Source organism: Scyliorhinus canicula, chromosome 5 (genome assembly GCF_902713615.1).
Source record: "Scyliorhinus canicula chromosome 5, sScyCan1.1, whole genome shotgun sequence".
Lineage (NCBI taxonomy): Eukaryota > Metazoa > Chordata > Chondrichthyes > Carcharhiniformes > Scyliorhinidae > Scyliorhinus > Scyliorhinus canicula.
The window spans coordinates 76,127,524-76,153,929 of NC_052150.1; the positions used below are offsets into that span (position 1 = coordinate 76,127,524).

The 26,406-nt window shown below is 45.1% G+C and overlaps 1 protein-coding gene across 9 annotated transcripts in view; it reads right to left on the reverse strand.

The window, feature by feature from the left end:
- Nucleotides 1–13,537: 13,537 nt before the first annotated feature.
- LOC119966057 (heterogeneous nuclear ribonucleoproteins A2/B1-like) overlaps nucleotides 13,538–26,406 on the reverse strand; it is a 36,301-nt gene continuing 23,432 nt past the window's right edge. For 5 of the 9 annotated variants that reach the window (XM_038797244.1, XM_038797238.1, XM_038797243.1 and 2 more), the window contains 4 exons: nucleotides 25,163–25,282; nucleotides 21,701–21,782; nucleotides 19,726–21,102; nucleotides 13,538–14,375 (listed from right to left, as the gene is read on the reverse strand). In XM_038797244.1, the coding sequence (XP_038653172.1) occupies nucleotides 25,261–25,282 (22 nt within the window). In that variant the 3' untranslated portion in view covers nucleotides 13,538–14,375; nucleotides 19,726–21,102; nucleotides 21,701–21,782; nucleotides 25,163–25,260. The remainder of the gene's footprint in view (nucleotides 14,376–19,725; nucleotides 21,103–21,700; nucleotides 21,783–25,162; nucleotides 25,283–26,406) is intronic. The other 4 variants (XM_038797239.1, XM_038797241.1, XM_038797246.1 and 1 more) reach the window with 3 other exon arrangements.

A 26,406-nucleotide genomic window follows, 5' to 3' on the forward strand; every position in this document is an offset into this window, starting at 1 on the left:
ATAATAAACTCTAATTGTTTTGGAGTTACTAATTGGTGTACAGCTTTATTGCTTTGAACTTGACCTTGAAACTTGTGACGGTGTCTTTACGGCACCTGGCGACTCCAGAGCTTAGAACGAGAAACAGAGCCAAGTGAGTGTTAAGCACACTCACCCAGGACGACCAACATTTAGCAGGTGGATGAAGGGGCATGTGCAAAGATTGGGGTGGCTACAGGCTCCTCAGATGATATGAACACAAATTAGGAGACCTCGCCTTCAAGAGCTCTGGTTGCTCTGATACCCCAAAGTCTACTACAGTAGTCCCCCGTTATACCGCGCCCCGCAATACCGCGGTTCACGATATACGGCGGGGGTGCCTATGGACCCCAACTTTTTTCACTCTTTTTGAAACAATACCTTTTTAAGCCGGTGAACTTTTTTTCATTCATTCGAGTGCCAATCAGCTGCGATGATTAGCCCGTTTAGGCGTGATAAATAGCCGCGATGATTGGTGATTAAAGTAACAGTTTTCTATCCCCAACCATTTAAAAGGGAGACCTTTTCCAGTACAGTATCCAGTTCATTTTAAAATGAAAGCGTCTAAAAACCAAATGCCGAAGCGCAAGTCTTTCACAGTAAAGGAAAAGATACATTTGATAGACCTTATTCGAAACGGCGAAACAAAGGCAAAATTATCCAGAGAGACTGGTGTACCGGAGTCAACCCTCCGTGGGTGGGAGAAAGATGAGGACAGTTTGAGAATTTATGTTGAGACAGTCTCTGAGAGTGAAGGGCTTGCCAGGAAAAAGGCAAGGACTGCTAGTGACATTAACTTGGAGAAGGCTGTGTTCGCCTGGTTTGTCCAGGAACAGTCTGGTGGCACCCCCCTATCTGGACCTATAATCAGGACTCAGGCTGAGAGGTTCCATCAGCAGCTCCACCCAGAGGACACCAATTTCATAGCCAGCAAGGGTTGGCTTCATCGGTTCCAGAAAAGACATGGGATAGGTGCAGTTACCATCAGTGGTGAACAGAGATCCGCCGACTCAGCAGCAGCAGAAGCCTTTCCGGACATCCTCAAGGACTACATGGTGCAAGAGGAGCTGACCCCAGAGCAACTCTACAATGCAGATGAGTCAGGGCTCTACTGGAAGATGCTGCCTGACAAGACCCTAGCTGTCAAGGATGATGCCCACAAGACTCTGGGGTTCAAGCAAGCCAAGAACAGGCTCACCATCCTGTTTGCCAGCAATGCCACAGGAACACACAAGCTGAAGCCATTGATTGTGGGCAAATTCAAGTCTCCGAGATACTTTCACCACATCAACATGGAGAACCTACCAGTCACGTACCGAAACTCTGGCAAAGCCTGGATGACAGCTACCCTATTTGAGGAGTGGTTCTTCTAGCACTTTGTACCCAGTGTCAGGGACCACCCTAGTGCCCTCAACTTACCGCAGAAGGTCACACTCCTACTGGACAACTGCTCAGCCCACCCTCAGGGAGATGTTCTCAAGACCAGGGATGGGCAGATCCAAGTGCTCTATCTCCCAAAGAACTCCACCAGCAAGATCCAGCCATGTGATGCTGGCATCATTCAGACCTTCAAGTCTGTGTACAAAAAAGAACTGATCCTGGAAATGATAAGACTCTCCTCTCACTGTCCCAGATTACCTGAAAGCCATCACCATCAAGGATGCCTGTTATCTGGCAGGGAAGGCCTGGGGAGCTGTGACAGAGAAGACCATCGCCAACTGCTGGAACAAGGCCCTAGGAGCAGCACTCCCACAACACGACCCAGAAGAAGAGGACTTCCTAGGCTTTACTGAAGCAGAGACCAGGGCAGCTGAGGAGAGGCTAGAGGACCTGGCTGAGAACCTAACACTCCGGGATTGGGTGAACAGGTGGTCAGCCGCAGAGGATGACATGACACCCACAGAAACATTTACAGAGGAGGAGATCATCAACCAGGTCATCCAAGAGGAGGCAGAAGAAGAGGCAGAAGAAGAACCCCAGCCCACAGTGGCAAAGAGCCACTCGGATGCCATCACGCACCTGAAGTGGCTCATAGAATACACAGAGCAACAGGACTTCGACCCCATATACATACTACACCTGAAGAACCTCCAGAGACAAGCACAAGTCAAGATGAGGAAGGGTATGTGCCAGAAGAAACTCTCAGATTTTTTCATGTCATTTAAATTATTTTTAAAAATCTGCTTGTAAGTGCTATTTTATGTTTTATTGTATATTTTTTTGAGTGGTATTTTTTAATAAATTTAAAAGTTTAAAGAACTTTGATGTTTTTTTATTTAAAACGCCCTTCCATTCTTACACAGTCAGCAATGTTTCCTCTCGTTCACCTATTATCGCCATCGTGGATATCCGCGGCTCGGATGCAACGCGGGTGGCTGTCTTGGACCCCAACACCCGCGTTATAACGGGGGACTACTGTATTAGTGGGCATGGCTCCACCCCCACCCCACAACTCTGGACATGGTCTTAAAGAAGGACATCCAGTACCTGGCCAGTCTGGGGCAAGACCAGAACATGTGGGTGTGGTTGGCTGGGCCTCTCTTGCACCATTCACATTTGTCCTCCACCTCTGAGAAGAACCCGCTTCTGCGAGTTCTGTTAGGTGTGCCCTGTGCACCACCTTTAGTTGCGTTAGGCTCAGCCCTGCGCACGTGGAGGTGACTTTTGCCCTGTGCAGTGCTTCGGTGCAGAGGCTGCCCCCCCCCCCCCCCCCCCCACCCCCCAGCCGCTAGTTCTTCCTCCCACTTTTTCTTTTTCTTTGTCTCATCCAGGGGTGAGCGTACCTCTTCTATATTCGTCCATACATTCCACAGTTCCCCTCCCCTAACTCGCCCCCTTTCAGTAATCATTTTAAAAAATAAACATTGTATTGAAGTATTTATGGTTTTATAACAACTGAATAAACAGTGTACATGAAAATATAAACATAGTGCAAAAGCCGTCTTCCTCCCTCACAGGTCCCACCTTTACTAACCCCCTACTCTAAACTAAACCCCAACACCCTCCCCCTCCCCTCACCCCCCCCCCCCATCCTTCTGCTGACTGTTAACTTTCCCCAAAGGGCCTATTCTGTGCTGTACTGTTCTAATTCTAATTCTAATTCTAAGTCGACGAACAGCTGCCACCTGGGACAGCTGGGAACCCTAACACTGACCCTCTCAGGGCGAACTTCATTTTCTCCAGACAGAGAAAGCTAGCATGTCAGTTAGCCAGCTCTCCGACTTCGGGGGCTTTGAGTCCCTCCAAGCTAATAGTATCCGTCTCCGAGCTACCAGGGAAGCAAAGGCCAGAACGTCTGCCTCTTTCTCCTCCTGGATTCCCAGGTCATCCGACACTCCGAAAATTGCCACCTCTGGACTCAGTGCCACTCTTGTTTTCAACATCTTGGACATGACATCCGCAAACCCCTGCCAAAATCCCCCAAACTTCGGGCATGCCCAGAACATATGGACATGGTTTGCTGGCCGTCCCGCACACCTTGCGCACCCATCTTCCACCCGAAAGAACCTGCTCATCGGAGCTACTGTCAAATGAGCCCAGTGAACGATCTTGAACTGTATCAGGTTGAGCCTGGCACATGATGTGGGCGCGTTGATTCTACTCAACGCGTCCGCCCAGAGACCCTCCTCTATCTCTCCTCCTAACTCCTCTTCCCACTTTCATTTCAGCTCCTCCGTCTCCGTCTCCTCTGACCCCATGAGTTCCTTGTAAATGTCAGAAACCCTCCCTTCTACCACCCACATTCTGGAAACTACCCTGTCCTGTATCCCCCTTGGTGGTAGGAGCGGTATGGTTGAGACCTGTCTGCGTAGGAAATCCAGGGCCTGCAGGCACCTAAAACTCATTTCCTCTCGTCAATCCAAATTTCTCCTCCAGCTCCCTCAGGCTAGAAAAGCTTCCCTCCATAAACATAACTCTCACCCTCTCAATCCCTGCTCTCCACCATCTCCAGAACCCACCATCCAGCCTTCCCGGGGCAATCCGGTGGTTATTGCAGATTGGAGACCAGACCGATGCTCCCTCTGCTCCCACATGTCTCCTCCATTGCCCCCAGACTCACAGGGCTGCCACCACCACGGGGCTGGTGGAGTACCGTGCCGGCGGGAATGGCAGAGGCGCCGTTACCATTTCCCCCAAACTAGTGCCTTTGCATGATGCCGCCTCCACTTGCTCCCACACCGACCCGACCCTCACCACCCACTTCCTAATCATGGCTATTTTGCCGCCCAATAATAATTACTAAAGTTCAGCAGTGCCAGCTCGCCCTCCCCCTGGCTCCACTCCAGCATCCCCTTTTTTACTCGTGGGGTCTTACCCGCCCATACAAAGCCAGTGATCACCTTATTGACCTGTTTTAAAAAGGACCGCGGAATAAAGATGGGGTGACATTGAAACACAAACAGGAATCTCGGGAGGACCGTCATTTTCACTGTCTGCACCCTCCCAGATCGTGACAACGGGAGCGCGTCCTACCTTTGGAAATCGTCCTTCATTTGGTCTACTAATCGGGCCAAATTTGACTTTTGTAGCCGTTCCCATTCCTGCGCCACCTGGATGCCTAGATACCAAAAGCTTCCTCCTACCACCCTAAACGGCAGCTCCCCCAATCGCCTCTCCTGCCCCCTTGCCTGGATCGCAAACATCTCACTTTTCCCCACATTCAGTTTATAACCCAAAAACTGGCCAAATTTCCCCAGAATCCTCATAATTTCTTCCATCCCTTCTAGTGGATCCGAAATATATAGGAGCAGGTCGTCTGCGTATAGCGAGACTCTGTGTTCCACTCCTCCCCGGACCAGCACCTTCAGGCTCTCAGCACAATTGCCAGCGGCTCTATGGCCAACGCAAACAGCAATGGGAGAGGGGGCATCCTTGTCGCGTCCCCGGTGCAGCCTAAAATAATCCAATGTTGACCTGTTTGTCCGTACGCTCGCAACAGGAGCCTGATACAGCAGCCTAATCCAGTCAATGAAGCCCCGTCCAAACCCAAACGACCCCAGTACCTCCCACTGATATTCACATTCCATCCGATCAAATGCCTTTTCTGCGTCCATTGCGACCACTACCTCCACGTCCCTACCTTCTGGGGGCATCATTATCACATTTAGCAACCTTCTTACATTGGCCGCCAACTGCCTACCCTTAACAAATCCCGTCTGGTTTTAATAATCTTTCTAACGGTGACTGTCCTGGAATATGGAGGAATGTTGCCATTTCCTTGCGGAGGAAGTTTTTGACCTCTATGTACCTTAGGCCATTACTTCTTGGGAACCTCTTCTCTGAACTTCTCCAGGTTCGCTGCTCTACCGGTCGTGTAAATGTTCCTAACCATCAATGCCCCCTTGTCCTATCTCCACCTTTTGAAGGAGGTGTCCATTATTGTGGGAGTGAACCTGTGATTATTACATGCTGGACATTTTGGTTAGTCCGAAGTGGTGCCCCATTTCATTCCATGTTCGGAGTGTGGCTTCTACCACTGGACTTTGAGTATCTGGCCGGGGGAGGTGGGAGTGTGGTTGTAGCTAGTGCTCGGAGGGATGTCCCTGCACAGGAACTTGTCTCCATCTTCACCCACCCTGGTCACGCAGTGGTAGAGCTGGAGGTTCAGGAGGCTTCCCATATTTCTCCTCCTTTGTAGGACGTTCTTCCTTATCGTCGGGCTCTTCCCCCTCACCGTCCAAACAAACCCCATGATTAGCTTATCTACAAGAGCAACCTGGGCAGCACATTCATCTTAATCGTCTGCACCCTCCCTGCAAGGGAGAGTGGGAGTGAGCCCCATCTCTGCAGGTCCTTTTTTACTTCCTGTACCAAACTCATCAGGTTCCACTTGTGGATCCGAGTCCAGTCATGCACTATTTGGATCCCCAGGTAGCTGAATTTGGTTGTGGCCGGTTTGAGCTGTAGTTCCCCCAGCTTTGCTCCTCCCCTCTGTGGATTCACAGGAAATATTTCATTCTTACTCAGGTTAAGTTTGAAATCTGAGACGGATCCAAACCCCTTCAGGAGTCATTACTCCTTCCGTGCTGGCCAGGAGGGTGGAGACTTAAAAGAGCTGGTCGCCTGCATACAGTGAGACTCTGTCTCCCCTTTGGATACCTCTCCACCTTCACTGCTCTGAGGGTGATCACCAGTGGCTTGATTACCAAAGCAAACAGCAGCAAGGGCAGCAGGCATCAAGGCTTCATGCCTCTGTTCAGTCGGAAGTATTCAGAGATGGTTAATTTTGTCCGTACGCTCACCATGGGCGCGCTGTACAGTAGTTTGTGGAAGTCATCTTAGCAGTACATGGGGGGTACTCGGCCTCTCCTGATGGTTTATTGAAGGAGAGAAAAAAGCTCCAGATGGAGTGTGAACTTATGTTGATGAGGAAAGCAGTGGGGCGATTGAGTCAGGCCAGGGGTGTACTTTATGAGCAAGGTGAAAAGGCCAGTCGGCTGCTCGTGCGTCAGAGATTGAAGGGATAAAGGACGCTGCGGGCAGGGTGGTCACTGACCCAAGGACAATGAATGGAGCGTATGAGGCCTTCTATCAGGCCTGTACAAATCAGAGTCTCTGGTTGGAGACTTGGGTATGAAGCAGTTTCTAGACAACTTAAACTTCGCAGTGGTGGAGGAAGGGAAAGTGCAGGGCTTGGGAGCCCCACTTTGCTGGAAGAGGTGATGGGAGGCATTAGGCTTATGCAATCTGGGAACGCTGGGTGGATTCCCAGTAGAATTTTATAAAAGGTTTGCCACAATATTGGGACCCTTCCTGGTTGAAATGTTTAATGGCACAATGAATAAGGGAGAGCTTCCACCCATTTTAGCACAGGCCTCGTTTTCACTCATTCTAAAGAAAAAGACCTGAAGGAGTGTGGGTCCTATCAGCCAATTTTGATTTTAAATGTGGATGCAAAGTTGTTGGTGACACACTTAGAAGATCAGATACCAAGGCTGAGAGCACAGGGCCAGACAGGGTTTGTCAAAGAGCGGCAGTTACTGTCAAATATCAGGAGATTGGTGAATGCAATGATGATGGTCCCGTCAGGCCAGGAAGCAGAGGAAATAATACCCATGGATGTCGAAAAGGCTTTCAATCTGGTTGAGTGGGAATATCTTTTCAAAGTTCTTGAGTGGTTTGGTCTTGGATTTGTTGGCTGGATTAGACTTACATAGGGCCCCCACAGCAAATGTGCATACAAACGCTTTTAGTTTGGGTTATTTTGGTTTGTAATGGGGAACAAGGCAGGTATGTCCAATGTCCCATTTACTCTTTGCACTGGCAATCGAACTACTAACAATGGCACTTAGGACATCGATGGAATGACAAGAAATATAGAGGGGAGGGCTGGAGCACCGAGTCTCCTTGGGTGCAGATGATCTGTTATATATCACAGAACCAATTTCCAGTATAGACTAGATTTTAGGGATAGTGACAAAATTCAGCTCGTTCTGGGGATATAAGAGTGATAAGTGTCTTCATAAGACATGGGAAAGAGACATTCCCAGTGAATGCTCAGATACAGGGGAAGGGTTTAGATGGTGCCGTTTCGGCTGGCTGGAACAAGTTTTCAGTATCTCAGAATCCGGATGGCACATAATTGGGCAGTTACATAAATTAAACCTGACCAGTCTGTTGGATGTGGTGAAAGAAGACTTTAAGAGATGGGATGTTCTCCCACTATCGTTGGCGGTTTTTATCTTTCAGAACCTCCCGACCTTCATGTCTAAAACTTTTTATGAGGGTAAAAAGATGATTTTGGACTTTGTGTGGTTGGGGAGGGTACTACCACAACCTATTTCCAACCAGAGCCTTTCCATTCTCTATGACCCTCCCTTTTATAGTATATTAAATCTACTGAATGGAACTATTTCTCAGATGGTTTTACGTGATGCCTCAGCTGAGTGCTTTTTAACTTTTCTTAAGACTCCTGCCTTGATTAAAGCATAGCTCCCTGCATGCAAAGCATCAAATATGCAAGAAAATAGAACATAGAACAGTACAGCACAGAACAGGCCCTTCGGCCCTCAAATGTTGTGCCGAGCCATGATCACCCTACTCAAACCCACGTATCCACCCTATACCCGTAACCGAACAACCCCCCCCTTAGCCTTACTTTTATTAGTACACTACGGGCAATTTAGCATGGCCAATCCACCTAACCCGCACATCTTTGGACTGTGGGAGGAAACCGGAGCACCCGGAGGAAACCCACGCACACAGGGGGAGGACGTGCAGACTCCACACAGACAGTGACCCAGCCGGGAATCTAACCTGGGACCCTGGAGCTGTGAAGCATTTATGCTAACCACCATGCTACCCTGCTGCCCCTAAAATGGAACTGTAATATTTCTAGAGCAGGACTACATCACAGAAAAGATGACAAATTGGAATTTTGCCCATTGACTAATTGATAGGGACTTTTCCATCCAATCATTCTGAGTGAATTATTTGTATGAACCACTCATGCCATGCAGTTGTCAATTTACTGTCTAGTTTCCAAGCTAAACTCTGTGCAGAATTTCATTCACATCACAATAATAATAATCTTTATTGTCACAAGTGGGCTTACATTAACACTGCAATGAAGTTAACTGTGAAAATCCCCTAGTCGCAACGGGTACACAGAGGGAGAATTCAGAATGTCCAATTCACCCAACAGCACGTCGTACGGAACTTGTGGGAGGAAACCCAGAGAGAACATGCAGATTCCGCAGTGACCCAAACCGGGAATCAAACCTGGGATCTTGGCGCTGTGAAGCAACAGTGCTAACCCTCATGATTCCTTTCATAAAGTTAAAGACCGAAAGTATAATATTAATGACCAAGACATTCTCAGAACATGTCTCTGAAGTCCTCTGGCAAATCCCCCCTCATTTAAAGTCGTCTTTGGCAAATCCCCCTCCATTGTCAGATATTTTGCTGGTGTCAAGTCCCTGCCCATTTCTCCATGATTTTGGCTCTAATAACTTTTTGTCCTTGAAAAATATATATTAACATAGAAAGTAGAAGGAGTCCATTCGGCCTGTTGAGCCTACTCCGCCATTCATTATGATCATGACTGATCAATTGCAATACCCTGAACCAGCCTTACCACCATATTCCTTGATTCCTTTAACCAAGAGCTATATATAATTCTGGTCTAATATTAACCCAAATATTCCAGTCTCTGGATGTCAGAGACCATATGTACAACCGAACGCTCTTTGAGACCCTACAGCAGTCCCACACAATACATTGTGGGAATTATCCAGAAAGTTTGAACTTTGATGGCAATTCCCAGGCCCCTCTGAAAAAATCTGACACATTAGAATCAAGGACTTGACAGTTCCGACTTGCTTACCCGAATAGTTACCCAGAAAGTGTTAAGACAGCAAATTCCTAGTCTACCTCCTTTGTAACTATACAACTGCCACCAACACAACCCTCAACAAATACCCTCTTCACTCTCCCCCCCACCTTCCAACCCCTCTGAGCTGACCTGACTAGACCTCCTTGAGCTGTCCAGCCATCCCATCTGCCATTGTACTCTCTTACCTCACACATTACCAGCATTACCCACTCTCCACACAGCCCCCCCCCCCCAAACCAGCATTACATGAATCAGTTCTATTTCTAAGAAGCCGGAATTGTAAGACTGAGCCAAAAATACGGAGCTCCATCGTGACATAAAAAAGTAGGAATAACAGCAATCTAATGGCTATACCGTAGAAAATTCAGACATTATAGAAGATTAAATTGTCTATGTAACTTTAAGACAATTGCTTCCCTGATTTTCATTGCTTCATAAAAACATATGGATTAGTAGGTCATTTAGCCTTTTGGGCCTTTTCAGCCATTCAATAAAGATCATGGCTGATCTGATTGGAATCTCAACCCCACACAATGATGACCATTAAACCATTGTCAGTTGTCGTAAAATCCCAACTGGTTCACTAATGCCCTTTAGGGAAGGAAATCTGCTGTTCTTACTTGGTCTGGTCTACATCTGACTCCAGATCCACAACAATCAAATGCTCTCTGAAATGTAGGGTGGTAGTTAGTGATGGGCAATAAATGCAGTCCAACAATGTTCATTTCCTGTAAAATGTATTTTACAAATATTCTGCCTACCCCTGGAAACCTTCCACCCCTTGTCAATCAAGAATCTATCAAGCTCTTCCATAAACATATTCAAAGATTCTGCTTTCGCTACTTCCTGAGGAAGGGAATTCCATAATCTCACAACCCTCAGAAAAAAATTCTCATGTCTTTTTGAGTGACCCCTAGGTCTCGATTGTCCCACAAGAGGAAACATCCTCTCCACGTCCATCCTGTCAAGACTCCTCAGGATCTTAAAGGTTTCAATCAAGTTGTCTCTTACTCTTCAAAACCTGTGAGTACAAGCCTAATATTTCCAATTTTTCTTCATCAGGAAACCCACCCATTCCTGGTATTAGTTTAGTAAACCTTCTCTACACTTTTTCTCACACATATTTCTTAAGTAAGGAGACTAATACCATACACAAGTACCCCAGATGTGATCTTGCATAACCTCCCCACTTTTGTAATCAATTCCCCTCGAATTCTACTCGCTTCCTAATTATTTTATGTACCTGCGTACTAGCCTTTTGTGATTCATGCACTAAGACACCCAGATCCCTCCGAATCACAGAATTCCGCAATCTTTCACCATTTCAATTGTGGCCAAGGGCGGCACAGTGGTTAGACCTACTGTTTCACAGCGCTGATGACCCAGGTTCAATCCCGGCCCCAGGTCACTGTCTGTGTGGTGTTTGCACATTCTCCCTGTTTCTGCGTGGGTCCTATCCCCATAAACCCAAAGATGTGCAGGGCAGGTGGATTGGCCAGGCTAAATTGCCCCTTAATTGAAAAATAAAATTGGGTACCCTTAAATTTACTGAAAAAAGATTGCAGCCTGTAATTTCCACAGAGTGGCAATCTCTCCAGACATACCTTTGCTGGGATGCCTAAGCCCCTGTCAAGCTATCATTTTAACCGGTCTGTCCAAAGCACTGTTGGGGTACAGTTAAAGCAATCTTTAGCACATTCATCGCAGGATCAAAAAGTACAATTTGTTCGGATTCACCAGTTTTTAAATCTTCTTTCTCAGAAGAATTTCTAGTTTACCACAATATTTCAATTCACACCCGGGACACCCATTAACTGCAATTTTGGCATTCCTGGGATTCATTCACCCATTATTGTTGCTCCAATTTTGTCTACTTTTGTAGGAGGCAAATCTTCTGCTAGATATTGTCAGCCTCATTCTCCACCTTAATCCTTCTGTTTTATTGTTGCCTGTGTCTAGTATCTGGATTATTTCTAAATTTGGCAAACTTTGAGTGTTCTATTCTTTGTGTCATCACAATTTCTCATCCGTTCCATGAAGGCTTAAGGAAATGTTTCTCCAGAATTTATTTTTAAGGCATTAGACATCTGATCCAACAGTCCCCTTCTCCAAGAACCGAACACCAGTTAGAACCTATGATGCAGAGCGGGGTTCAATTCCCGTACCGGCTGAGGTTCTAAATGAAGGCCTGCCTTGCTTGAGGTGTGGTGATGCTCAGGTTAAATCACCACCAGTCAGCTCTCCCCCTCAAAGAAGAAAGCAGTCAATGGTTAATCTGGGATTATGGTGACTTTATTTTATGCCTGTCCTAAAATACCTCAGCATAATCCAGTAATTCAGATGCTAATACCATGCCAGGAATCCTAAATTGAACTTTGTGAACCTTTTATGCAATCTGTTAAAGTACATACTATATGGGCAGCACGGTAACATAGTGCTTAGCACAACTGCTTCGCAGCTCCAGGGTCCCAAGTTCGATTCCCGGCTTGGATCACTGTCTGTGTGGAGTTTGCACATTCTCCCCGTGTGCGTGGGTTTTCTCCGGGTGGTCCGGTTTCCTCCCACAGTCCAAAGATGTGCAGGCTAAGTGGATTGGCCATGCTAAATTACCCTTAGTGTCCAAAATTTCCCTTAGTGTCGAGTGGGGTTACTGGGTTATGGGGATAGGGTGGAGGTGTGGGCTTGGGAAGGGTGCTCTTTCCAAGAGCAGGTGCAGACTCGATGGGCTGAATGGCCTCCGTCTGCACTATAAATTATGATATTCTCCCATGAAATGACCTCTGAAATCTATTGATACTGATCACTGACCATGCCACATAGGAATTACGAGATCATCTTTCTTGTAGATTTAATCCAAGAACTAACAGAAGTTCCAACCTTGACATCCGGTTATGGCTATGCGGAGCTAAGCCGCCTGTTCGGCATCTCCCGCCAGGAACGGACTTTTGGGCTCTTTTAAGGGCCCCCAGCGGTACTTGCTCGACTGTTCCCGACATGGGAAGGTGTCTGCAGCGGATTCCCAGTGGTCTATGGTCTTGACCAGGAGTGGGGCCAGCAAAATAGCGGTGGCAGCGCCTAAGAAAAAATGGGGGAAGAGAATCAAGATGGCGGCCGGCGGAGGCCTCGGGGAATGGAGGCAGTGGGCGCAGGTGCAGCAGGAGACTCTCCAGCGATGTTTTCAGGAGCTAAAAGTGGAGCTGCTAGACTCGCTGAAGGCGAATGCGGACAAGCTGCTGGCTACACAGGCAGCCCAGGGGGTGGAGATCCGGGAGCTCGACAACAAGCCTCCAAAAGAGATGAGGCCGCGGCCCTCGCAGTAAAGGTGGAGATGCACGAGGCACTCCATAAGAAGTGGCAGGAGCGGTTCGAGGAGATGGAGAACCGGTCAGGGCAGAAAAATTTGCGGATCCTGGGCGTCACGGAGGGGCTGGAGGGGTCAGACCTGGGGGCCTATGTGGTCGTTTTGTTGAACTCGCTGATGGGAGCTGGGTCCTTCCAGGGGCCCCTGGAGCTGGAGGGGGCCCACAGAATACTGGCCAGGAGGCCCAAGCCGAATGAGCCGCCACGGGTGGTGCTGGTGCGGTTCCACCGGTTCGTTGACCAAGAGTGCGTGCTTAGGTGGGCCAAGAAGGAGCGCAGCAGCAAGTGGGAGAACACGGTAGTGCGGATCTATCAGGACTGGAGTGCGGAGGTGGCTAAGCGGAGGGCCGGGTACAACCGGATGAATGCGGTGCTCCACAGAAAGAGTGTGAAGTTTGGCATGTTACAGCCGGCGCATCTGTGGGTCACTTATTATCTACTAAAATTCTTGATGTTTAGATCCAAGTAAGGTAGTGCTGACAAGCTGCAGTGCAGTTTCAGAGAACTTATTATAATTATTGTATGCAATAATGCCATATCCAATACAATGCTTAATGGTTTGCCTTGTTTCTCAGATGGGTTGCTTTCTGTAAGAGTGGATTTATTCACACCTACAGCAGTAGGTCTTTATGATTTCCAAATAAGATATGTTGCCAAATAGGGAAAGCTATAAATGTATTGGTGTATTGAACTGCATCATAAAATTGCTCACTTCATAAAAGAACAAAGACAAATATTCATAATGTGAAGGGAAGAAAATTGGACAGTCAGCTTATAGAAATATGTATATAAAGGAAAATGATCCAACAAAATCCAGCCACAAAATAATCTGCAACAGGTGGTTTATTACACCAATCTCTGAATATATGTGTCGAGTGTAAGTTCATTGACTTTTGAGCACTTCTGTAATATTGCATGTCCATCATTTACTTATTTTTCCTTAAAGATAGATCTTATGATTCGATATCCAACTTCAGACCTTCAGCTGCCAAGATTACACGAATTGAGGAAAACTGCAGCAGGAAAATTTAATGTTCAATTTATAATGAAAAATGTTTCCACGATTCAATTAACTAAGTTACCTCGGTTCAGATCGAACATAACCCACTTTCGAAAGTACAGAAAGTTTTGGAACTATGCATGTATGCTATAGAAATGGCAGACCAATAGCATTCAACTGGTTCTTGTGATTCGGAGGCTTTAATCTCCACCACTCTATCCAGGAGCCTGTTCAATATAATGATTACCTGCTGTGTGAAGAACTTCTTAGTCCAAATTCTAAATTTGCCTTTTGAATGAAGCCTGTGGCCCCTTATTTTACTCTTGCAACTCAACAGGCAATTCCACAATTACTGTTTCTGTGCAATTTATAATTAATTCTGGTCATTTTCAGCTACACAGACTCCAAAGACAGCAGCAAGTGAGAAACTACAATTACAGCAATGTGCTGAGTGAATTGCCACATCCCTGGTCTTACTTACTAAGTAAACAGGAGCTTCTGATCAAAATTACCTTTAAAACCTGTCATGAATGAAAAACTATAAACAGGAGCTCCTGACCAAAACTACCTTTAAAGCCCGTCACTAAATGGAAAACTATCAATTTACTGAACTCAGCATCCTTGTCAAAAACATCCACAATCCATTGAATCCCGTATCAGCTCCTGGAAAGGGAGAAAAAAATGATCACAATCCAAATTTAAGTTTCATATTTCACAGAAACGAACAGTGAAGTAATTAAGTCGCTTCAAATTATTAAACGGATGTTTATGCAGTGCAGGTGCACAAGCCTTTAAGTGATCATTCTTCATAAGCAAGACTTGGATAGCAAGCATGAGAAATTTCTTCATTCATTCAAAGAGGGTTCTGAATCTTTGGCATTCGCCACCCTGAGGGCTGAGTGTACTGAAGGCTGAGATTGCTTGGCTTTTGGATATGGAGGGAATTGCAGGGTAGAAAATCAGGTGGGAAAGTGGAGTTAATATTTAAGATCAGCCATGATTTTAATAAACGACAGCAGGATCGAGGGGCTGTATGGCCTATTCCTGCTCCTATTTATGTTATTTGCGTGTAATTTGATCAGACTATCCCAAAAGGGCCTGAACCTCCAATAATCCAATATCCACTCTTAAAATATTTCCAACAGGGTCCATTGGTTAACAAGAGAACAAAAACCTCAGCCCCACCGTAACTTGTCTGCACAGAATATAACAAGTCTAAATTAGAGAAGAAAAGTATGCAGCAAAGAGCACCCGTACAACTTTGTTTGATTCTATGCACCCACCATCCATACAATGTTTTACAGCTCAACTCCAATGCCATTTCCGATATATAAATGTAACCACCAATCAATGCTCAAGGTAGGTTTATCAAATGGAATTCTAAAGAATTTTAAAGATACTAGTTGTGTTTCACAAAACTTAGTGGCAAACCATAAGGAAGGAAACCTAAATTAAACAAGAACAATAATTCCAGTAAATGGGGACTACACACGTTTCTTAGCTACTTATCAACAGTTCTTACCAATGCAGCACCATTTTATTAGAAATGTCTAGCTCCCTACAAATTTGAAGGTTACAAAATACTCATTTAAAACAGAAGCTATTTGCCACAAGAGCCCACCTGCCAGCTCAGAGAATCCCTGCACGTAACTGTACACACTGCATTTGCCAATTTAAAAACTTAGCACCCTTCCAGTGATATTAGAAGTTGTAGTTAAATTAATATATTAGATTATCTGCAGATCCTCATCTAATGTCCCACAAGATCTCATTCCTGCTAGCTACGTGGGGAAAATAGATGCCAGGCACATTGTAACAGGAATAGCAGTGAATGGTACTTGCTAGTGTGTATGCCCCAAAGTGGGACGACGCGGCCTTTGTGAGGCGTATGTTGGGACGGGTCCCGGATCTAGAGGCGGGAGTTCTGATCATGGGGGGAGACTTCAATACGGTGTTGGATCCTTCACTGGATCGGTCCAGCTCTAGGACGGGTAGGAGGCCGGCGGCGGCCAAGGTACTGAGAGGGTTTATGGACCAGATGGGTGGGGTGGATCCATGGAGGTTTGAGAGTCCGAGGGTACGGGAGTACTCTTTCTTCTCCCACGTACATAGGGTCTACTCTCGGATAGACTTCTTCGTGGTGAGTAGGTGACTGATTCCGAGAGTGGAGGAGGCCGAGTATTCGGCCATTACAATCTCCGACCACGCTCCGCATTGGATGGAGTTGGAGATGGGGGAGGTGCGGGACCAGCGCCCGTTGTGGCGGTTGGATGTGGGGTTGTTGGTGGAGGAGGAGGTGTGTAGGAGGGTCCGGGCAAGTATTGAGGGGTACCTCGAGGTGAATGATACGGGGGAGGTTCAGGTGGGGGTGGTCTGGGAAGCCTTGAAAGCAGTGATTCGTGGGGAGCTGATATCCATCCGGGCACACAAGAAGAGGAGCGAGAGGAATAGACTGGTGGGAAGGATGCTGGAGGTAGACAGGAGGCACGCAGAGGCACCAGAGGAGGGACTGTTGGGGGAGAGGTGCAGCCTGCAGGCTAAATTTGATTTGCTGACCACTAGAAAGGCGGAGGCACAGTGGAGGAAGGCACATGGGGCAGTGTACGAACATGGTGAAAAGGCGAGTAGGATGCTGGCTCATCAGCTCCGCAAGCGGGATGCGGCAAAGGAAATTGCTGGAGTGTGAGACAAGAGTGGGAATGTGGTGCGGAAGGGGGTAGAGGTGAATGAGGTCTTCAAGGACTTTTACGGGGAACTGTACCGGTCGGAGCCAACGGGGGAGAGGAGGGGAATGAAGAGGTTCCTCGACGGGCTTTCTTTCCCGAAGATGCAGGAGGAGTAGGTGGAGGGGTTGGGTGCGCCGATTGAGCTGGAGGAGCTAGTTAAGGGGATCGGGCAGATGCAGTCAGGGAAGGCACCGGGGCCGGATGGGTTCCCGGTGGAATTTTATAAAAAGTTTGTGGATCTAGTGGGCCCCCTGCTGATGCGGACACTTAATGAAGTATGGGAAGGGGGGACTTTGCCCCCGACGATGTCGCGGGCGCTGATCTCGTTAATCTTAAAGAGGAACCAGGACCCCCAGCAGTGTGGTTCATACAGGCCAATATCTCTCCTCAACGTAGATGCCAAGGTGCTGGCAAAAATCCTGGCCACCAGGATAGAGGACTGTGTGCCAGGGGTTGTACACGAGAACCAGACAGGGTTTGTGAAGGGAAGGCAGCTAAACACGAATGTGCGGAGATTGTTGAATGTCATCATGATGCCGGCGATTGAGGGAGAGGCAGAGACAGCGGTGGCGCTGGATGCGGAGAAGGCCTTCGATAGAGAGGGGTGGGGGTACTTATGGGAGGTGTTGGGGAGGTTTGGATTTGGTGAAGGGTTTATTAGATGGGTGAGGCTGCTATATGAGGCCCCGATGGCGTGCGTGGCCACGAATGGGAGGAGGTTGGAGTACTTCCGGCTTTACCGAGGGACCAGGCAGGGTTGCCCCCTGTCCCCCTTGTTGTTTGCATTGGCAATCGAGCCGCTGGCGATGGCGTTGAGGGATTCAGAGAGGTGGAGAGGTTTGGTGCGAGGTGGGGAGGAACGCTGGGGGTGATGGAGCTGCTAGCTGAGTTTGTGACATTTTCAGGTTATAAACTAAATTTAGGCAAGAGTGAGGTGTTTGTGGTGCATCCTGGAGACCAGGAGGAAGGAATTGGTAGGCTCCCGCTTAGGCGGGCAGGGGAGTTTTAGGTACCTGGGGGTGCAGGTGGCCAGGGACTGGGGGACTCTTCACAAACATAATTTCACCAGGCTTGTAGATCAGATGGAGGAGGAGTTCAAGAGGTGGGACATGCTGCCATTGTCGTTGGAGGGGAGGGTGCAGTCCGTCAAAATGATGGTGCTTCCGAGGTTCTTGTTCCTCTTTCAGTGCCTGCCCATCTTCATCCCCAGGGCCTTCTTTAGGAGAGTGACTAGCAGTATCTTGAGCTTTGTGTGGGCACATGGGACTCCGAGAGTGAAGAGGGTTTTCCTGGAGCGAGGGAGGGATAGAGGCGGGCTGGCGCTGCCCAACCTTTTGGGGTACTATTGGGCGGCCAATGTGTCAATGGTGCGTAAATGGGTGATGGAGGGGGGAGGGGCGGCGTGGAAAAGAACGGAGATGGCGTCATGTAGAGGTACGAGCCTGGATGCCATGGTAACGGCGCCGTTGCCGCTCTCCCCTAAGAGGTATACCACGAGCCCGGTGGTGGCAGCGACCCTAAGAATCTGGGGACAGTGGAGACGGCATGGGTGGAAACAGGGGGCTCGATGGAGGCTCCATTGGGTGGCAATCATCGGTTCATCCCGGGGAACAAGGATGGGGGATTTAGGGGGTGGCAAAGGGTGGGCATCAGTAAATTGAGGGACCTGTTTATTGGCGGGAGGTTTGTGGGCCTGGGGGAACTGGAAGATAAATTTGGGCTTCCCCAAGGGAACATGTTCAGATACTTGCAGGTAAAGGCGTTTGCTAGGCAACAGGTAGAGGGATTCCTTTTGCTGCCCTCGCGGAGGACGATGGACAGAGTGCTTTCGGGGGTGTGGGTCGGAGAGGGGAAGGTGTCTGACATCTATAAGGTAATGCAGGAGGTGGAGGAGTCGTCAGTGGAGGAGCTGAAGGCTAAATGAGAGGGGGAACTTGGGGAGCAGATAGATGACGGGACTTGGACGGATGCCTTGGAGAGAGCCAACTCTTCCTCTTCATGTGCGAGGCTTAGCCTCATCCAATTTAAGGTGCTGCACCGGGCCCACATGTCCGGGACTAGGATGAGTAGGTTCTTTGGGGGTGAGGACAGGTGCACCAGGTGTTCGGGGAGTCCAGCGAATCATGCCCATATGTTCTGGGCATGTCCGGCACTGCAAGAATTCTGGAAGGGGGTGGCGGGGACGGTGTCGAGGGTGGTTGGATCCAGGGTCAAACCAGGGTGGGGACTCGCGATTTAGGAACTCGTGTTCCTAACTATAGTTTCTATTTTTTTTCACTACGGTTATGTAACTTAACACTGGGTTAACTTAAGTTGTTAATATGTTGGGTTGTTCATTGAGGAGGGGCGAAAGTTTATGATTGTTGTTATTACTGTTATCGTTGGTATTTTAGTATTTGATGTTGTTGTGTAAATTCAAAATTTTTCAATAAAAATTATTTTTAAAAAAAGGAATAGCAGTGAAGGAGAAAAAAAAAAGACTAACAATCCCCATCACCAAACACATATTGGACAAGATCAGCAGGGGTTTGAAATCGGATTACTCGACTGTTATTTGAGTAAATATTTCCAGGACTCTATGTTAACTCAAAGTGCAAGTGAAAAAACACAACAACGGCCTTAAAATTCACAGCATTTTGTCAACAAAAAGTAAACTTGGTTGAACATTTATCTGATACATGCTTCATTTGACTAAATTTGGGTAATGCATCTATTTCTTCACTACTGACCTCCCTCATTTTCTGATCTGCTTAAATTTTACAAAATCACTAGCACATCAAACATTTAGAACTAACCTTAAAGAGAGGCACTTTTTAAGTGCAGAGTCTGCACAGAATATAACAGACACCAGCCAAAATCTAGGAGGGAATCTATTGCTGAAAGGCAACTGGATGTAAATGCTTAGCTATTTAATCAACATTGCAAAATATTTTGTCTGCTCGATACAGCGAGATGATTGGGCAAAAATTTATTTTTACCCAGGTTCGGAAGACCAGAATTCTGAAAAATTACCATTAATCATAATGTGCGTTATGTAGGCTTCACTATACAATAATAAATCAAGTTTTAAAGCAAGAGGAATATTTTCATTACAGTCACAGGCTATGTTAGTGATTTTCCATCACTAACTTGGCCTCATTAAATGAGCAGGCACTAATTTGATGCTTTCAATTTTGACATGCCAAACCCCTTCAGTTCAATTCAATTATTCAAAATAATTCACTGCTCATTCCGAATGTTACGTTCAAATCAACGCATATTGCTCGGTGTTCTGTACACTTACCTACCTCAGCAGAGAACAAAACTGATCATGTGGCTTATAGCCTGGATCACTGCCCTCTCCACTGTGATTTCAGTTTCAGTGCAGCTCAGACCAGTTGATAGAGGTCAGACGCTGGCTGAGGATGGTTCTGATCACATGTGGAATGAAGTCTGGCAGCTCACAGTTTAAGATCCAGTGGACAATCAACACCCACCATCAGATACTATAACCTTAAATAGCACAGAAAAGGTAAATAGTTAGGCACAAAGAAACCTTGAGTTTTTAATTTTGTGCAGATTTTAACTTTGCACAAAAGGGTACTTGTGCAGATCAAAATTAAGTATGTGGTACTATGGAACAAATTGATAATATAAAACATTGTCTTCTAGTTTGCTACGGACTATTATTGTATTGGCCACCTGTTCACTTCTGTAAAATAAAGACAATTAAATAATATCTTACCTACATGACGAAGTTTAACTGATGTTTAGTTCTATTCTGCTCTACAAGACACATCTGTTTTCGTTGGCCTCCTCCTTAAATTTACTGCAGTTAAAGCTTTTGATGAATGAATACCGCTCACTTAAGAGTGCTGGCTGAAATTACGCTTCTTTGTCCAGACTTCTTGTGCTAGACCTGTTTTCTTGAAAGTGTAAACCACTTGCTGTTTAACGCCGGATCATGCCTTTCCTGGCCGATGAAGTAGCTGCTGCATCTACAGGATCTAAGGATCTTTCCTCCTTGCAGAAACCATTCAGTTCTAAGCAGTTTTTAAATTCTGAGGATTTGAAGATTCACCTCTGCACCTTTTGTCTGATTAGCAGTCCTTGCATTTCCCTGGCTGTGTCAAAGACTGAACACTTTACCCACCCATAACAAATCTACCTAAAAAAACAATTAGACACCCCCTTTTCTTTTTTTTGGGGATTTTATTAAAGTTACTGTGGACATACAACATTTTCCAAACTCTACACACTGCAGATATTGAACATAGAAAGACTGAATATTATAACTCCATGATCCTGGTTCATAGCTCTGAAAGTTCTGTGTGTCTAGGAATATTTAAATGTTGAAAAATCCCCTCAACTCATAACAATTCCACATTGCAACTTATGCAGAACACTACAAAGATACTACAGCAAAGAAAATTTTTAAAAAGCTAGAAATCTGTCTCCAAGGCATCTTTACAGTCCTTTCTCCACATAAAGAGTCCGCTCAATTAAACAATCCCAAGAATTGACAAAATGGTTTTCTCTGCCTGTGCTCTGGAGTCTTCCGTCATCTCACTGCCTTTTTATGTTCCGCTGAGATAATTTTTTTCCTTAAAATTTTGCTGAGAGAATAACCTGCAGCTGTCCTGTAAACTCTGGGCTCTCATCCTCCCCTATTTATATAGTGATGCCTGTTACAATAAAATAGAGGTAAATAGTAAGCAGCAGTTAATCATAAAAATCCAATGTTACTATCCATTTAACATTGAAATGGTACAAAACCCTTAAAGAGGTATGCTGAATGAAACTTGCGTTTTCCAGAAAAAAAAGGTTACTTAAATAAACTGGCAACATTATTCCTCCCCAGACAACTTGCTACAATTATGAACAGTTGTGCATATCTAACTGGGTTAAGGAAACAAAGGAGATGCAATTTCAAATTATTATTTGAAACCTGAGTCCAACAATTTAACAAAGCATTAGAAGTAACTTAAACAGCACAGTGCTTAGCATTGCTGCCTCCCGGTGCCGAGGTCTCAGGTTCAGCCCGGCTCTGGGTCACTGTCCATGTGGAGTTTGCACATTCTCCCCATGTTTGCGTGGGCTTGACTCCCACAACCCAAAAGACATGCAGGATTTGTAGATTGGCCATGCTAAATTGCCCCTTAATTGGAAAAAATGATTCGGGCACTCTAAATTTAATAAAAAGAAAAAAAGGAGTAACTTTAAATTTCTGCGACTAAATGCAACTGTACTAAATAAAATTACAGGAATAGATCACACACTTACCCTTGGAATGGGTTGTTACTGAATTAATATCTGTTACGACCACCAAATCCACCACCACCACTACCACCACCACCGTAGTTCCCTGGGATCAAGATTATATAACATTGTATCAGGATAATTCCGTTTTAGTTAAATGCAAAAAAAAATTAAAACTGCTTAATTTTGGTACATATTCCTCATTCATTCTTCATTTGGTGTTATTCAGTTACACACTAGAATTCAAACTCATTTGATGGAGAAATTCTATTTTGATCACCATGATCTCATGAAAACCACGCGGTCATCTTATCCTACACCATGAACAGTAGTTTGGAATTCTAGTGTTAATTCCAAAACAGGCTTTTGCCCTTAGGGAGACTGCAATAATTTGAATTATCAACAGGTTTTAAGTATGACTGGACTTAAAAAACATTGCTTTCAAGTAAGATCTTAAAATCAAATCTACAATGGTCAAAGCAGAGCAATAGAAACTTTTGTTTAGCTGCTCAAGGACAACTGACTGACTTTAAATTTCATCAATTATTTCTCAAGAATATACAGTTAAATAGAATTAATTCAAGCTTTACTGTACAAAACATCAAAATATTTAATGAACAAAATTACTTTTTAAAAAAATAATTCCCAATTAAGGGGCAATTTAGCGTGGCCAATCCACCTACCCTGCACATCTTTGGGTTGTGGAGGTGAGACCCATGCAGACACAGGAAGAATGTGCAAACTCCACACTGACAGTGACCCGGAGCTGGGATCGAACCCCGGTCCTAGGCACTGAGGCAGCAATGCTAACCACTCTGCCACCGCGCTACCCTTAATGAACAAAATTTCTAAATATTTTTTAAAGGTTTTGGGTAATGCCCGAGAATATCTGGTACCTACATTTTTAAAAATGATTCTGCACTCCCAAGAAAGTGAGAACATGCTCCTGCAGATAAGTTACGCGAGGAAAAAAGTTTGGAAACTAAATTCATATTGGTATTCAGATTCAAAGGGTAGAATGACTTGGGTAGAATTATCAAGATATAATATGGGGTAACGCAGATACAGACATTCAAGGAGAAATTGCAATTGTTCTGAAGTGTAATTAGTGCTTACTGCACAAAACGGATTAAGAGTGAATCTGCCAACTGGAGGCACTAATTGTAAAACAATTCTTTTCTCCATCAAAGACATCAAGTTTCACCTGTCACAGACATAGCATCCTCAAAATCCTGACGCAAGAAGCAAATTTCCCCAGTCAGCTTTCCCACTTTTTGGAGAAATGCAAGGAGAAAAGCACAAAATTAAAATTCTCATCCATTTGAAGTTGCCACTTGTCCAAATGCCAAACAGCTATTCGTTCAGAAATGCTGCAATTGGACAATTTCTAAAATATAGAAAAGGCACTCCAATTTATTAAATATGAAATTGTCAATAGTGCATATAGATGCATCCAGTGTATTTAAGGGTGGCACTGTGGCACAGTGGTTAGAACTGCTGCCTCTCAGCTCCAGGATCCCAGTTTCAATTCCAGCCTCGGGTGACTGTCCGTGTGGAGTTTGCACCGTCTCCCAGTGTCTACGTGAGTTTCCTCCCACAGTCCAAAGATGTGCAGGTTAGGTGGATTGGTCATGATAAATTGCCCCTTAGTGTCCAAAAGGTTAAGTGGGGTTGCAGGGATAGGGTGGAGACGTGGGCTTAAGTAGGTTGATCTTTCCAAAGGGCCGGTGCAGACTCGATGAGCCGAATTGCCTCTGTCTGCACTGTAAATTCTATGATTTAAGGGAGGGATTTTCATTTATGGTTGCAATGCAGATATAGATAATCAGCAAAAATGTAAAATGAAACTCCTACTGATGAAACAATATTAAATCTTAGCACAGAAGCCACAGAATCAATCCTTTAATTCAGTGTTAATAAACATGTTTATTTTGTACTAACATTCACAAGCAGGCACAGTGGTTAGCACTGCTGCCTCACAACACCAAGGACCCGGGTTCAATGCTGGCCCCGGGTCACTGTCCGTGTTGAGTTTGCACATTCTCCCAGTGTTTCGTGGGTCTCACCCCATAACCCAAAAAGATGTGCAGGGTAGGTGGATTGGCCCCTTAATTGGAAAGAGAATTGGGTGGTCTAAATCTATTTTCTTAAAACATTCATAAGCAAACCAAAGGAAAACAGTGTCCACAGTTAAAAGAGAGCAACTGGAAAATTAACTTTCAACTTTTCAGCTGAACTTGATGCATGTTCATATATTTGTACCACTTTTTCTCAGAAGAGAAACAACTTTTCTCTGCTGGTCAATGTAGTTTAGTTCATTATGACTATATTGTGGTTACCAATTTCAAATTAATTCTGATGACTAAAGTTCAAGTTTTAAAGCAGTCATGATCCAATTAAGAATTCATAAGTTTGCTCCTATCCCCAGGGAAATTTCTAAACGGGATTTTTATTGTGAACAAAGCAGAACAATCCAAGCCATTGCCATCTGCGTACAATCACAAGATCAACGGTGATGTATTTACTGCTCAGTAAATGTGCCATTCTGAAAACGACAATGAACATTCTTGGGAGTACAACTGACTTTTACTGACTACTACCAGCTATTTGTAAAGCACAATGTTCAATGTAATATGCCTTTTGTATTTGAAAACTAAACACCCATTCACGAGTACAACTGCAGATCACATAAAAGCCAAATTATCTTTTAACCCAACTACCAATCTGACTGCAGGAAGCTGTTACCCTGGATAGGGCATTTTCCTTGACATTGCATAAAGAAAAATGCATGTATGCTTCATGGGCTACGGTGTTGTAGTACTCCCATAGATAAGAAAATCAGATGGTGCTGGACTGGATGAAGGCCAGGGGATGGGATGGGATAAAATAGAAATTTAACCGGGTCCCCATTCTTGAAGGCTGTCCAGTGATTCCTGGATGGTGAACAATGGAAGAGGGCAGATTGTCTCAGCTGTCAGCTCCTCAGCAGACCTATTATTTTCTGCCATTTATTGTTTACACTCAGTCAAGACTGACTTGGCCAGCCCCCATGAAACTACCAGTACCATAAGACAACAGAAAAATGGAGAGAGAATAAATGAACAAATTAAATTTAAAAATGAACAAAGACGATATAAAACTGAACACTCCGCAGGAGGCAAAATGAAAATTCTATAAACATAGAAAGCAGAGGCTGTTTCAGCAGGCCCAATCTTTGAATCAAAGCAAAATTCCCAAGCGATTCTGGAGGTTGGGTTAAAGCATAATGCTGTACCAGAATGGAAAATTTTACCCTGTCTGCCCAGGAACACTCAACCCAAATACTTAAAAAGTCAAAAGTGGTCAGAGAGTTTCTAATTTTCAAACATCTTTCAGCCTAATTAAGAAGAAAGATGTAAAATAAGTAAACTCATCACTTTCTTTTAACTTAGGAGTTCTTTGACCTCCACTACACTGCTTTCTGCCATACAGTAACAAAAAATATACCTCCGTATGGTCCACCCATATTTCTTCCTCCATAGTTTCCACCTTTCATTGGTCCAAAATTAGAGTTCTGATGATGGTAATTTCCAAAATCATTGTAGCTACCACCTCCACCAAAATTTCCTAGGATACAAAATACACTGATCACCAAGTGAGTTATTTAATTCCTACATTTTCTATACTTCCGTAAGAAACTATCCCTGTTCATGCAGAAAGTAATCTTCACCGTCCTCATTCAAATATTGCAACCAAGACTCAATTTTAATTTCTTCTCACATTATGAGCCTGGTAACATGTTACTGGACTAGCCACCCAAAAGCCTGGACTAATGTCCCACAGACAGGAGTTCAAATTCCACCATGACAGTTGAAGGAATTTAAAAATCCACTTACATTTGCAATTTAAAAAAAAAATTACACCCATGAATGTGACCATGAAACTGCCAAATTGTTGGAAAAATTCAACTGGTTCACTAACGTCTTTGGGAAGGAAATATGATGTCCTTCCCCGGTCTACCCTAAATGTGACTACAGACCGTTGGAAACAGCTCTCTGAAATGGTCTAGCAGTTGTATCAAACCCTGCAAAAAAAAAAAAAGTCAAAGAAAAAAAAACAGACATGTCACCCACCAATCTAAACATTAAGACTCAACAACGGCACAACCAGGCTAGTTGATCACCCTGCAAAGTTCTCCTCGCTAATGTCCAGGGATATGTGTCAAATTTGAGAAAACTGTCCCACAGACTAATCAAGTGACAACTCAACAGTTGTACTCAGAATTATTTCTTTCAACCAATGTCCCAAACTCCTCAATCATCCATCCAACATCAAGACAGACCCACCAGTAGTGGTGGGTAGCACAGTGGTACACAGATGAAACGATGTGCACATCCTCAGCATTGAATCTAGACCTGATGAAGTCTCATGGCACCTGGTCCTTTGGTCCTCTGATAATTACCATCTACTGCCATCCCTTAGTTAATGAATCAGTATTCCATGTAGAACACCAGGTGGAAGAGGCACTGAGGATAGCAAGATCATACTCGAGGTGGAGGCCTTCACCAAGAGTGACTTGGTAGCAACACTACTGACAGAGCTGGTCAAATATTGAAGAACACAGCTGTCATAAAGAATAGAGTCAAGTAGCATTTGGTCAACATTAATCTACTCAATGGTGTTCAGTTCAAGCTCTGCCAGAACCACGGTTCGAAACTTCATTACAGCATTGATCCAAATTTGGAGAAAAG